Source organism: Sporisorium graminicola, chromosome SGRAM_1 (genome assembly GCF_005498985.1).
Source record: "Sporisorium graminicola strain CBS 10092 chromosome SGRAM_1, whole genome shotgun sequence".
NCBI lineage: Eukaryota > Fungi > Basidiomycota > Ustilaginomycetes > Ustilaginales > Ustilaginaceae > Sporisorium > Sporisorium graminicola.
In genome coordinates, this window is record NC_043719.1 from 1,537,523 (window position 1) to 1,551,680 (window position 14,158).

Below are 14,158 nucleotides of genomic sequence, written 5' to 3' on the forward strand. Positions count from 1 at the left end.
CAGCCTCATAAGGCTCCCAGCTCTTGTTCACCTTTCCTCGATCCACGATATCCGCCAATCACACTGAGCTGATCCAACGACGTTCTGTGATTGATCCACCCCGCAACACACGATTATGCACATCTCTGAGCACGCAATCAGTGCCAAGCTACAATAGGCCCCCGGATGCAGGCTTGCAGCCAAAAGGGGCTGTACCATGCACAACCCAGGAATGAGTCCTCATACGCTCACCCTCGACCCTCGACGCTGGATTGAGTTGTCCTTTGGTTGGGTCGTGAGCACGCTTGGACTAGTGATTGAAGTAGAACAGACTCACATGTTCTTGACTGATATGTATTTGCGGATGCAGAAACATGGACGAGATCTTATGATGTCGAAGGAGGAGGGAACGCCGTCGTAACCAATGGCGACGAGGTAGCATTGGTGCCCTTTTTCGATTTGGGATAGGCGATGGACCGGTATGGCGATGCCAATGGGCTGCCCCTTCGACGATTCGGGCTTTCTGACGGCGACGAGGCTCCCGACGTCGACCCGCTTTCCCGGCCGACCCGTGCGGATCCGGTCGACGTATCAGCAGCCCCTCTCAAGGGTGTCATTCTGCTCTGCAACGATATCCTCCGTGACCTCGGCTTACTAGGCGTGGTTCCATCACCACCACCACTGAGAATCGACATCGAGTCAATCGACATGCTGTCCACGTCGCCATCCGCGTCATTCGTGGTGAACGTGTTCATTGAGACGTCGCCGCTCATGTCGCCGCGCGACAGCTTGTGCTGCAGCTGCCGCTGAGCGAGATACGATGAGATGCGTTTGTTGGGTGACGAAGTTTGTCGAATCTTCGCCAGCAGCTCCTGCTTGCGTCGCATCTTTTCCGCTTCCTCCTTGTCCAATTTCTCCTTTTCTGCCAGGCGCTCCGGCTCTTGAAATGATAGAAGCTTCTTAGCCTTGGCCTCCTCCCACTTCTCCCTGGTGAGCCACTTGTGAACCACGACTTGGTGTGACTCCTTTGCCATGGGATGTAGCGAGTCGCGCGGCATGTGGTACTTGGATCGCCACTCGAGCACATCGCTCCAACGCTGCAGATCGTGCGTCTCCGGGTGGATGCGCCACCGCAGACCTTCAAAGTCGGTCCACTCTTCGCCTGGCTGTCGATCGTTTGAGGTGTCAGCTTGGCGCTTGTGTTGTGTTCCAGAGCTCTTGTCCTTGGTCGATGAGCTCGAGTTGTTATCGTGCACAGGGTCAAAGTCCACCATGGCCTCTTCGGGAACCGCAATATCAAAGTCAAGAGGTGAATTCGGATCGATCTCCTGGTTGACGGTGCGCGATCGCTTGGACGTGTGAGGAAGGTAGCTCTCATCGTCATCGAGCGTGTCGACACTCCCTTCGGTATCGGAATCTTCCAGTTCGTCCGCCTCGCGTTTCTTGGCGGTAGCACGCGCTGCCGATTGAAGCGCGCGGAGTGGACCATCACCATTTGACCCTGTGTATCTGTTGCCACCACTTTCAGAGACCGAGTCTGCGTCGTCTTCATCCATTGCCTCCGAGCCTTCTTCATCTGCGTCCAAGGAATCAGCAGGTGCAGCTGTCCCGTCCGACATTTCCTCATCCGTGAGGTCTTCTTGACCGGCGAAATCCCCGGGAAAGGAGACCTTTTGCGCTTTTCGATTGAGCTTGCGGTTCTGTTCCTGCTCTCCAACTTCGGCTTTGGTTGGCGAAGCACTTTGGCGGCGCTTGAGACTGCGCTGGGTGCTGGCACTAGGACTGTTTTTCCGAACATCACTGATAGGGTCTGCCTTCGACGCTGAAACATTGTCGGCTGGTGTCTGAGACGATTGTCCCTTAATCGTCTTCAGGGACGAGCTTCTTTCGACACTTCGATGCTTCGTGGGAGAGGGGCTGCGCAGGTCATTTGAAGTCATGGCGGGAGACAGCTTATAGCGACTTTGCTGTACAGGTTGAGACAACAAGCTGCCCTTAAGGTAGCCTGGCAGAGTACCAGGAATACCTGACAGCCGCGATGCAGCGTCGTGATCGATACTGATTTGAGACTTGGAACGGCCTAGGCTGTTCTTGCGTTTCTTGACGGGCGTAGACAACGCCTCATCTCGCCTCTGCTGGCTTCTACGTGTCAGGGAATCGGCTCTCGCTTCCGCGAAGGGTCGATTGTCATCGTCTGGAATACCGGCAGCTCGTCTACGATCTCGTATGAACTCTGCTCGTTTGCGCGAGAGCTGGACACGTCGGTATGCGCCGTGCGTAAGGTAAGCGACGATGGCCACCAACAGCCAGCCGAAAGTTGACATGCTGAGCTGCCGTCAGTCTTCTTGAGTCTGTCGTTCTGAACCTGCGCTAGACCTGTGGAGACCGTTGATAGTGTGCGGTGGGGTGAGAAGCGTGACGAATGCAGTCTGCGCAAGTCGAATGCCACCGAAAGGGTCTGCGAAACCAAAAAAACGCGCGCTTTCTGCTCTTCTTATTCCCGACATCCGATCTTTGAACCGGTCCGTGCGTGTGAATGGCGACTTCTCCGCCCGGACCAGCTGGCTTTCACCATTCCAACACTCGCAGCATGCTTCAAGCAGTAAGGAGCCAGCCTAGTCTTAGCCGCTGGAGCTCAACGAAGTATGGGGTCGTCGAGGTGCGGCAAGAAGCGTTGTAGGAGGCCGCTCGTCGCGGAAGTGTTAGAGCAAAGGATATCACGGCCAGCCAACAAAATCAAAAGACGGCTTGGTTTAGCCGTGCTTTCCCCACACCACGGAAGTAGCGGGGTTTGAGTGTTTCGCTCCTCCGCCGCCTTGAATCCGACCCGAATCCATTCTCGTCTGCAAACATTAGCCTTCCTCTCCTCGTCCATCTCAGATTGTCATCGAGCTCGAAGACGAACGATGACCTCTCAATTCACCAGCAGCGACACATACGGGGTGCCTGGCGCAGGCGCAGGCGGCGGTGCCAAGTACAAACCGTTCAAAGAGGAAGAGGCCAAGAGACCGGTTTTCGACCCTTCCTTGTCGTACACGCTCACCAAGGCGCCTGACGTCGACTTCAAACCCGGGCAGGGACTCAACTCGCATCCTGATTCTGCGACCTTTGGTGCCGATGATGCACAGTTCCACGTCATCCAAGTCGGGAAGACAGAGGTGTCCTCATCAACGATATACAAGCTGTTGATATCTTCGATCGCCCCTCGACCTGTAGCACTGGTCACGACACTCAACGAAGACGGTTCGCCTAACCTCGCGCCCATCAGCTGGTATCAGATGGTCTCGCATGATCCTGCCATGGTTATGATCTCTTTCGGAGGGAACGAAGACAGGAGGAAGGACAGCGAGAACAACATCAAGCGTCTCAACGAATTCTCCGTTTCTTCGTCGTCCGAGCCGTACGCGGAGGCGCTCAACTTTGCCTCAATTGACTGCCCGTCCGGTGTGAGCGAGTATGCTTTGACCGGTCTGACTCCTGTCAAAAGCAAGGTCATCGAGACACCGCGTGTCAAGGTACGATCACACGGAGACTGCTTACCTTCCGCACTTTCAATGCCTTTTTTTCTAACCTTTACTTACTTCCTGTTTCTATCGCGATAGGAATCTCCCATGTCGATGGAGTGCGAGGTCGAGTACATCCGCGAGATCCGCAACGCTGAGGATAAGCACACAACCACACTTGTTCTGGGGCGAGTTAAAGTGCTGCACGTCCGGAAGGACACAATCCACCCGGAGACAGGAGCCGTGGATGCCAGCAAGACTCTACCTATCACCCGAATTGGCGGCTTGCAGTACGCTCGCACGTCCACCGGATACGAGCTCGAACGGCCCAAGTGGGATATCGTCAAGGATCAGCCCGATGTGAAGGCTGCACTGGAGAAGGGTGTAAAGCCGTGGTTCGAAAACAAGGATGCGGTTCTTGAATCATATCCTTGAACTCGCGAAGACACTCAGCCACTCTCTAGACCAATCTTAGTTATCAGATTTTAAGAGCTATTTGTGAACGACAAGAGACACTGTGTGCTACTCGGACTTCTGTGCAATTGCAAGAAAATTGTCATACGCCTTGCCGTCCTTGACGAACTGAACCGACTTGCCTATGTTGACTAGTTTGAGTTGGGCTGCAGAGAAGAAGTCATCCATTTCGGCCTCGCTGAAACCACCTTTGTGTGCGATTACGTGTTCGTGGTGATGAGTTGCTTGACCGCTGGAAAGTTCATGCCCATGGGAATGACCATGATGATCATGATGTTTGTGCTCGTGATGGCCATCGTCACCGTGATGCACATGCTGGCCGGACGGCTCGACTCCGAACTCTACAATATACTTGTGCGATCCATCTTCCTGCATCGCAGTCTTGGGAGCGGTATGAAACTCGGCGGACCGCTCAGTCTTGATCAAATCGACCACTGCTAAGTATCCGCCTGGCTTCAAGTAACTTGCTAGCACCTGTGTCACCTTTTTTGGGTCGTTGAGGTGGTGGTACGAATTCGTGCAGGTAATCACGTCAAATTTCTTGCCATCTAGAGGTCCGTCCGACAATGCCTCATCGAGTATGTCGGTGACCACAGGCACAATGTTGTTGATTCTGTCTTTCGGATCTGTCTGCGCATCGAGCTTGTTGCGAAGCTGCTCAATCATGGCATCCGACTGGTCGAGAGCGGTGACCGATTTGCAGCGAGGAGCGAGAAACATGGCAAGCAGTCCGGTGCCTGCTGCGAAGTCCATGAGCTCCGTTTTGGTAGGGTCGATCCCGGGCACACGAGCGAGGATGTTGGCAGCATTGGTCTTGGCCGCTTCGACCGCCATGCCGCGACCCATCTTGTCGTACTCGGCAGCGGTGAGAGCGTAGAAGGCCTTATTGGCGTCCGTGATGAGCTGGTTGTTCTTTGAGTCTGCCATTGTAGCCACAACTTTTGATTGTATTGTTGATGACAGAGCTGGACCGTCGTGAGGCCCAAGTTGGACGCTTATATACGGTGTGTGCGGTGGTAGGGAGAGCTGAAGCTTCCGCATCACCTTCAGGGTCCACGAACGGACCATTTTTTTCGGCGCCTTTTTGCCAATTGGTAGCTCCGCGGGAAGCAAAAACGCGTCCGAACAACACTGAGCTGGGATCTTCCACCATCGTCTGTTCCAGCAACCGTCTTGTGACTCCGCGTTTCTGCGATTCGCATCTACCACATCGCGCGTAGTGACTCATTGCACGCTTGCCCAGGCTCTGATGTCATTACCAGAAACGGTCACCGGAGATCCTTCGGTGGTCGTTGAGGAAAAGGAGCTGGTGCGCTTCGAACGGGCCGAAGAGTACCTCTCCCTTCTCTCGTTGCTGGTGAGTCCAACAACCGGCACGAGTGCAACACCACCAACCCCTTCGACCTCAGCCATCCACTCTACCACTCAGGATGAAGCTCTTAGCAACCTAGTGACAATCCTGGACGAATACCAAGACCAGTCGCACCTGTTGGATCCTTACCTCGAACAGATCGTATCCCCTCCGGTCGAGTCACTGCAGCGACATGTTCGCTCTGTGGCCCAGTCGCAGGCTCAACCCCTGTCAGCTGACTCTGTGACTCGCCTCAGCAAGCTCGTTTACGCGTACACAAAGGTGCGAGGGTACAAGACCATCGTCCATTACTTTCCACACGAAGTGGCCGATCTACCAGCCACGCTTTATTTCTTGGAAGAGCTGCAACGATCTCAAGAGTCCTCAACCAGCGCCCTTACAGCAAACAGCTGGGAGCTCCGATACGTTTGTCTGCTGTGGTTGTCGCTTATCTGCATGATCCCGTTCGATCTGGCGAAGTTCGACAGGACGCACCAGGATGGCAACGGCACGACTGCCTCGAGGATTTCAGCTCTCGCGAACCACTTCATTGCTAGCCCGGGGAAGGAGCGCGATGCAGCAGCGGTGGTGCTTGGTCGTCTGTTCCAGCGAAGCGATGTCCAACAGAGTGATCTCTTTACCGCTTTCCTTGACTCGAGCGTACAAGCCCTCGGCAGCGGCAAGCTCAGCCCTTTCCACGCAAATGGGATTCTTCAGGCGCTTTGCGAGGTACTCAAGACGAGCGAGCCTGCCTTTGTGAGCACCCACCTCGAAGCGATCCAAGGTATTGTTGATGCATATGAAGCTCCTCGCAATGCTTTGCTTGCGAGCAATGGTCTGATCATCAAATACAAGACCAAGCTCACAAGCAGATTGGCACTCAAGCTGCTCCGTCCGCGGGCTCGAAGGCATGCAAACAAGTTTCACATTCTGAGCGGAACTGTAAACGATGTCGTATCCATGTCATCACCTAAAACGAACGAGTTCGGGGACGACGATGACGAGTCCGATATACCCGAAGAAGTCGAGAGGTTCATCGCAAGTCTCATTGAGGCCCTGCAGCACAAAGACACAGTGGTACGATACAGCGCAGCCAAAGGGCTTGCTAGACTCTGCGATCGCCTCCCCACATCGTTCGTCGATCAGGTGGTAGACGCTGTCATCTCGCTCTTCCATATCAATATCCCCGACATCTATAGCGGCGCAACCGACCTAACCTCCGTGTCAGAGCACACGTGGCAAGGAGCATGTATGGCGCTAGCCGAGTTGTCGCGGCGCGGTCTGCTGTTCAAGGACATGCTGTCCGAGGCGTTGCCGTGGATCCTCAAGGCACTGCTGTTCGACGTGAGAAGAGGAGCACATTCGGTCGGATCGAATGTTCGAGATGCAGCCTGTTACGTTGTATGGGCGCTGGCGAGGTCGAACGATGCAGAGTCGATCCGGCCGCACGCGATCGAGATGGCGAAGCGATTGGTGGCGGTAGCGACGCTGGATCGGGACGTATCAATCCGGCGCGCGGCGAGTGCAGCGTTCCAAGAGTCCGTGGGCAGGCTGGTGCTGTTCCCGCACGGAATTGATGTGATCAAGGTGACGGATTTCTACGCTGTCAGTGTCAGAAGGAGTGCGTTTCTGGAATGCGCGGTCAAAGTGGCTGGGTTTGAAGAGTACAGAGGGTATCTGCTAGATCATCTTCTGGATGTGGTGACAGTGCACTGGGATCCCGCGATGCGTCAATTGGGCGCACAGTCGATTGCGCTCATCGCCATGCACGAACCCACAGTGATGCTCCCAGAGATCACGACTCGACTGAGCAAGCGCATCGGCACATCCGACAATGCGGTGCTACACGGCTCGCTTTTGACGCTCGCTGAGCTTTGTCGGCTCTCCCGCACGCTTTCGGATGACAATGATGGGGCTGTCACGGGCGAGAAAGTCAGAGCTAACTGCTTCGGCTTGCTTGACGCAGTGCGGCCGAGTGTGTTTCGCTCGCTCGGCGCAGCATCCATCCTTCAAGCGGCGTGTCAACTCATCGGTGCTGCTTTCCCGCCATCGACTACATCATCTTTGACCGAGGCACAGACATGGGAAACAGTGCTCAACATCGCCCTTGCACGCCAAGAAGAAGCCGTGCACATCGCTGCTGCCGAAGCCATCGCTCAACTCAGCACCACCGTCGACCTCTCCACCAAGATCCGCTCTACACTCGACAACTGGTCCACCCTGACCCTGCCTCAGCAGCAGAGCAACACCCTCTGGCTCGGTGCAATCGACTTTCGGCTGCACGATGCCTTGTTTGAACCCGTCGTCGACCACCTGATCGCTCTTGGCAAACCAGCCACGAAGACAAACCCAAACCCGCTCTACTCAAATAACGTCGAAGTCCGACGCAATGCAGCCGATTGCCTCGCGCGTGCTCTGGTCGGACTGCAGAACCGATTCTCCGAGGTTTGCAGCGTGGACACATTGCAAAGGGCTGTACGCTCGATGCTTGTCGGGCTGCAAGACTATTCGACAGACCAGAGAGGAGATGTGGGGTCTTGGGTGCGTTTGAGCTGTGTTGCAGGTTTGCGCGAGATACTGATTCTGTGCAGTGGGACGAAGCTATTGCTGACCGAGGAAGACTTCCACCAAGCAATCGCGGGTATGTGGAAGCAAGCAGCTGAGCGGATCGATCATGTGCGGCACACGGCTGGAACGAGCGTGCTTGCTATCTACCACGCATACCACTCTTGCGAAGGTGGGATCAAGCCAGCGCGTTACGACGTCGTCGAAGCAGCCTACGGAGCTGGATGTTTAGCCCCCTTTCGCCGGCAGCACTTCTCCGCTGTAGACGCTAGCAATGACGACAGCGCAGCGCCACTGAGCCGAACCTTCAAAGATCCCAAACGCGCCTTTCCACGGATATGTCAACTCTTGCTCATCAAGCCTTACCGCCCCTCGATTCTGGAAGGCCTCATCGCCAGCGTCGGCTCCAAGTCCGATCTCGGCGAACGCATCATCGGCCCTGCACTTACCGCTCTCCCCACCATCCCCCTTCTCAACGACATCTTCGAGCTTGCCAAATCCAAGTTTGGCGACAACCGAATTTTCGTCCCCGCTATCTGCACCGTCAACCTCGTTCTCGAGAACGGAGCGGTGCTGTCTGGCGGTGAGGAAACAATGACGCGCTTTGTCAGGATGGTCATGACCAATGTGGCGAGGATCAAATCGGTGCCGAGACTTGTCGCCTCGGCGACGCTGTGTGCAAACACCATACTTGCTATCCCCGCGAGCGACGACAGCAGTGAAAGCACATTGATTCCTGCGCTGACTAGGGCTGCAGAGCTGTTTTTGACCCAGTCTTATCCCATGGTGAGGGTCAAGTTCGCCGAACAGCTGTATGCCGTTCTCTCGTCGAGCGTATCCTTTGATGAGGAAGAGGAGGAAAAGATGGAGCTGTGGCAAGAGATCGAGATTGCGCTCCTGGATACGAAGTGGAGTGTTTCGACCGGGTCTGACATCGGCACGGTGAAGCGCATCACTGCTGCCCTGCCTCGCATTCTGCTTTGACTTTGCGCGTGCCATGTGAACTCGCCCTAAACCATCACCTTTCGCACCTCCTCAGCACACACACACACACACACACACACACACACACACACACACACACACACACACACACACGCACACAGAGAGCAGTCCTTGTTCAAACGATATAGATTGTACGATGACAAACCTGGTCCAATCCAATCCGATCCACGTCTAAATCTTTCCCCCTCTACACTGGATTCGAATCCACAATGCTCTCGTAGAGCAAGCTCATGCACAGCTCGTAGTTTGTGGGGATATGGTCCCTCAGCATGCTCTTAGCGAAGATGGGCTCCGAAAACCGCTTCTCCACATCCTCGCAGTACCTGAGGATAACCCTATGCGCCTCTGCCTTCCTCTCCTCCTCGTCGTCCTTCTTCCGCTCAAAGACGACATCGCTGTCAGCCTGCATTCTCGGCGTGACGAAAACAGGAAAGCTCTCGATGCAGTACACGTCGCCCGGAGGGTAGAGCTTGGCTGAGTCCATGTCGGCACGGATCGTCTTGATCAATGACCAGAGCCAGTCCGCTAACTCCGTATCGCCTTCATTTTGTTGGGACGGCATGTTGGGCGTCGAAGAACAGGATCGAATGTGTCCACCTCCGGAAGAGTAAGAAAAGGGGTCCAACTCGTCCTCCTTCAAATTCGGATCCATGTAGTTTGAATCGGTGGCCAAGTTTCGGGTTTTGCCTTTCATCAACTCTTCCCGGCTAAGCTGCATTTCGCGCTCAGCCAGTGGGATCTCTTGCGGTCTGGGTGGTTCCAGAGAGGCGAGGTGGTCAGGCACTTTCTCTTTGAATCCGAGAGTGGTGCGGAGTGCAGACCGTTTGCGGTAGGTGCCGAGAACGCGCGTGATGATCTCGCGTGCCACATCCGAGTCGCTCTCCTCGCTGAGCGCGTGCGCCATGTTCTTGAAGTCACGCACCATGCCGAGCGACAGGGTCGGAACGAAGTCATGGCCGTGGATGATACTGGTGACCAGCCCCTTGCAGTGTGCCGACAGATCAGGGGAAGCGACCGCAGGAACTCCGTAAGCGTAAGCGTGAATGGGACGACCTGGTGGTAGCCCACTATCGATGGACGTGACAAAGGGCGTGTAGATGCGTGGATGCTGCAAGTAGTGCCCCGAATCCGCCCTTCTGCGCAACACGCGTTGGCGAAACAGATCAGAAGGGCAACTCAGCTCGATCGCTGCTAGTGCCGCCACACCCCCACCCAACGAGTGTCCAGTGATGACCAGGCCATAATCGGGATTGCTTTCCAACGCATGCCGAAGCGTCTGCATGACGGTGCTGTCCTCGTTACACAGTCGCCGCGTGCTCGCCAGCATCCCCGAGTGCACCTCGTAGTGCTTGTCGGACCTTCCTCCTTCGACAGCGATGGTCTCGAAATTGCAAGTGAGATCCGTAAGAATGTCACTCAAGCCCATCGTGCCACGACAGGTCAGCACCACTGCTTTGGCTGCCTCATCGACTGCGACATAGTTGACGAGCGGGGACATCTGCTCGGTGAATAGCGGCTGAGCCTCTGAAAAGCTGTTGAGAAGGATGCAGTCGACGGGGATGCCGACGTGGTGAGCAAATGCCCACACGTTGGCGTGATGCTTGCTCGTGTCCGGAAAGAAGTAATCTAGGCTTCCGATTCCGAGGATTCGCATAAAATTCTGGCCGTAAGCTGCAGAGGAGTATCGCATAAAGCGCCGCAAGTTTTCGACAAGATGGGCCTGTGGGAAGGCAGTCGGGTCCGAAGCGTGTTTTCCTTTCTCGTTAACGCCTGTCTTCGAGAGGCTCGAGAGGTGCGAGCGCGAAGTGTATGAATGTATCGAGGTGATCGAGGGCGCTCTACTGCGTCGCTTGTTTTCGCGCAGCGACCCTTTTGGTGTCGGTGGAATGACAGACGTTCGGCCTGATTCGGTGGGGAATAGGGTCTGCTGCGAAGTTCCCCTCTGCGGGATAGATGGCAGCTCCTTCATCACCCTACGAGGGCTAGTCTGTGCCGAGATCCTGCCATCCCCACTTCGCTTTGTCGCCTTCGAAATCGATCCAAGGTCTGCACCTGAGTCTCGCTTGGTCTTTCCAGGGGAAGGCAGCGGAGTGAGCAAAGCAGAGGGCGTCGTACGGCCTGAGCCAGGTGTTTTGGAGGGCAATCCCACTTGAATGTTGCGTGCTGTGGGGATATGTGCTAGCCGAGATGAGGAATCCGCTGGCTTTTCTGAAGATTGGTCGTTTCTGAAAGATTGTTTGGCGCGACGAAGTACCTTGTTAAGTCCGCGACCTAGATCCACACCCTTTCCGTGAGGGGCCTCTCGGCTCGCACCGGCCCTGGATTCGTTGGTGTCTGACAAATGGGACGGTGCACCCTTTGAAGCATGAACGGGAGACAAGATTGGGCCTAGCGGCGCTCCGTGTGAGGGCTGCGGGCTCCTAGACCGTTGACCCGCCCGACGTGAACCAGCGGTCCTGTCATCTGCGCCAAGATCCCGTATCGGGTCATGAGTGTCGCCATGCATGCTGTCTACTTCGATTTTACGAATCGTCTTTCGCTTCTGAATCAGCTTCTTGGTGATCGTCTTGAGGACCACAGGCATCTTCGATGAGGCATCCTCCTTCCTTGTGGTAAGCATTCGATGGCCATTTGGGGCCTCGGGAAGTATCAAATTATTTTCGTCGACCATGCTATCTTCGGCGCGATGAACCGGATGAGCCGAGTCAGATTCAACACGACCATGACCTGCCGTATCGCAGTTGGTTGTACGGATCTCACACCACTCTTCGTCCTCTTCGGTTTTGGTTTCGAAGCCACCGTCAAAGATGGAACGTGTCTCCGTGCCGCTCATGGTGCTGGTGACGTCGCGCTGCAGCATGCTGTGATCCTGATGTGATGGTGCGGCCGTTCCCTGGGTCTGTGACTTGTTGAAACTCGACAGCAATGTTGTTGGTTTGTCTGGTAGCAGCAAAGCAGATCTTGTCTGCTCGACAGTAGTGACAGTTTCAACGGTCTCGATGATCTCCGTTGTGATCTCGTATATGGTCTCGCGCTTGCCATTTTGACGGTTTGTCTTGCGAATGCGTCTAAAGTGCTGCTGCGGAGTTGCATCTGCAGACTCGTCTCGCAGCACAACGCCGTCACGAAGCTGATCGTCCGTATAGACCTGGAGCTGTTGGCGCAAGTTTGGTGAAAGCTGATTATCGGTGAGGTTCGAGTCGTTCGACGAGTCGCCATCATCGGCGCCGACCAGAAAGTTGAGGTCAGCCATCAAGGACGCGTTGTCGACGTTATCTGCCTCAGCGTTGGCTTCGACGACGTTCGGAGCAGCCCAGCTTGGACTCCATGTACTTGCATGCGATGTTGAAGGATTGACGTCAGTGAGGCAGAGACCATCACCGAGGAAGCCCCTAGATTTGGACGAAGGAAGACCTGTGTTGCTCTTGGATGGATGCAGGAAATGCCCTGTGGTATCGAGGAGAGACGCAGCCCGGGGAGGCGGCGAGCGGACGGAAAGGGTCTCCAATCCCTCTGCAGCTGATGCGAGTAATTTGGACGGAGAGGCACGAATGAAGTTGCCAGAGCCGACCATGAGCGAACGCCAGCTCTTGGCCTCGACCTCGCCGAGCACAGTGCAGTCATAGATGACGCGCATCTTCATGCTCTTGGCGCTGCGCTTGTACGTTGAGTTTTGGAGGACGGCGAAAGCAGTGACAGCTTTGGTCAACTTGTTCAGAATGGAGAGGGTGCTGTTGTTGGCAAAGCGTGCATCGTTGCTGACCTCACCGCGGACGAGGGAGACGAAGGATGCAAGCGCACGCGACGTCTCGTTGGAGCCAAAGAGTCCGTCGATGGTACGCACCGACTCGTCTGCGGCTGAGAGACCGACATTCAGGGTGGTGCCAACGAGCTGGAACGTTCCCATCGCAAAGAGCTCTGTGAGCGTAAAAGTGTGATGTATGAGATAGATTCCGACCGCTGTATACTTGTCCAAAATGCTGAGGAAGGACGGCGGGGCAGCCTGTGATGATCTGCCGGTGTCCTTGGCGTCCCAAGCTTCGCCCAAGGTGAGCGAGTGCACCGCCCTGGCCGTTCCCACTGCGCTGATGAGGGCGCGGCGAGTGACGCCGAGCGTCATTCCCGTGCTGTTTTTGACCGCCTCGAGGATGACTTCGATGAAAAAAGCAGCAGCCTTGAGTGAGACACGAGCAATGACGGACAGATTCGAGACCATCTCGGCGACCTGTTGGGGCAGAAGTGGAGACGCGGTGGCATACTTGATAAGAGCATCACTAGCTTCATAGGCTTGATGCTTGGTCCACGCTCGGACACCGGAAGTGATGGCGACTTGCTTGGGCTCAGTGCCGCAGTAGGCTGCAAGCAAAGGTGTGGGACTGCGCGTGTTCGCGATCGAAGGCGTGCAAGGCCCCGAGGTGTCTGTGGTGAGCAGGTCGTCGTCGTGATCACCCTTGGTGTCATCGACCCATTGCAGTGGCTTAGACGCCTGTTGGCGAAAGTCGGCATCCATGCTCAAGCTGGGAGGCATGCGTTCCAGGTCGAAGGCGCTGGGATCCAGCGGATCGCGATGGAATGTTCCCACCATCGTTATCGTTCGCTGAAATCAAATAAAGCGGATTCTGGCGTCTTGGAGGTGAAGTAAGGATGGCGACGTGGCTAGACTTCATCCATTGCCTTTCGAGGCAAAGACGTGTGTCAAGTCGAGTGAACGCGCCAGCTGAGACGACGGCCTGGTTTGAGAGGAGGCTCAACCTGCGCGCCAAGGCAGGGTCCACGGCAAGAGTGGGTGAGCCGCTCGCCACGCACAGCCCTTGGACCTTTTTTCCTTTCCCCCGCACTTCCTTAGCAGCGGGACATTGGTGATGAGACGCCGGAACTGCAAAGATATCGAGTGTTGAGGTGCAGAAGTCGTTGTTGTGGAGAAGCGAGCGGAGAGTGGGCGCTTGTATGCGGGATGCAGAAACGGCTGGAGAGAGAGGGTTGAGTCGTCGGAATCTGAGGTTGCGTAGGGGATGGCCAGGTCGAATGCTGACCGACGTCGGTGACTGCGCGACTTGACTAAGCAGTTGCTGCAGCTATTATTGCTGCTACTGGCCCACCACCTGTTGCAAGTCTGGACGTTTGCTGTCAATAACGTCCTTGGTGTATGCTCGAATTGCTCACAGGGCAGCAGCAAGAGGACTAATGACAAGGTATGCAATGCGGAGAGCGGGAGAGGGCGCCAATGCGTTGGCTTGTGATATAGTCACAGCGCAGACACAAACGAAATTTGGACCTGTCA

At 55.5% G+C, this 14,158-nt stretch overlaps 5 protein-coding genes across 5 annotated transcripts; 2 read left to right on the forward strand and 3 right to left on the reverse strand.

Moving 5' to 3' along the window:
- Positions 1–365: 365 nt before the first annotated feature.
- EX895_000571 (uncharacterized protein) lies at positions 366–2,303 on the reverse strand (the record flags this gene model as incomplete). Its single annotated transcript, XM_029881172.1, has 1 exon — positions 366–2,303. The coding sequence occupies one exon, from the start codon at positions 2,301–2,303 to the stop codon at positions 366–368; it is 1,938 nt and encodes a 645-aa protein (XP_029742558.1).
- Positions 2,304–2,885: 582 nt separating this feature from the next.
- EX895_000572 (uncharacterized protein) lies at positions 2,886–3,917 on the forward strand (the record flags this gene model as incomplete). Its single annotated transcript, XM_029881173.1, has 2 exons — positions 2,886–3,494; positions 3,582–3,917. The coding sequence occupies 2 exons, from the start codon at positions 2,886–2,888 to the stop codon at positions 3,915–3,917; spliced, it is 945 nt and encodes a 314-aa protein (XP_029742559.1).
- An 87-nt stretch (positions 3,918–4,004) lies between these two features.
- Positions 4,005–4,883, reverse strand: EX895_000573 (uncharacterized protein; the record flags this gene model as incomplete). Its single annotated transcript, XM_029881174.1, has 1 exon — positions 4,005–4,883. The coding sequence occupies one exon, from the start codon at positions 4,881–4,883 to the stop codon at positions 4,005–4,007; it is 879 nt and encodes a 292-aa protein (XP_029742560.1).
- A 322-nt stretch (positions 4,884–5,205) lies between these two features.
- EX895_000574 (uncharacterized protein) lies at positions 5,206–8,856 on the forward strand (the record flags this gene model as incomplete). Its single annotated transcript, XM_029881175.1, has 1 exon — positions 5,206–8,856. One exon carries the CDS (start codon positions 5,206–5,208, stop codon positions 8,854–8,856), a length of 3,651 nt encoding a protein of 1,216 aa, XP_029742561.1.
- A 1,647-nt stretch (positions 8,857–10,503) lies between these two features.
- Positions 10,504–13,462, reverse strand: EX895_000575 (uncharacterized protein; the record flags this gene model as incomplete). The annotated part of the gene is made up of 2 exons (XM_029881176.1): positions 10,504–10,548; positions 10,646–13,462. The coding sequence occupies 2 exons, from the start codon at positions 13,460–13,462 to the stop codon at positions 10,504–10,506; spliced, it is 2,862 nt and encodes a 953-aa protein (XP_029742562.1).
- Between the last annotated feature and the right edge of the window lie 696 nt (positions 13,463–14,158).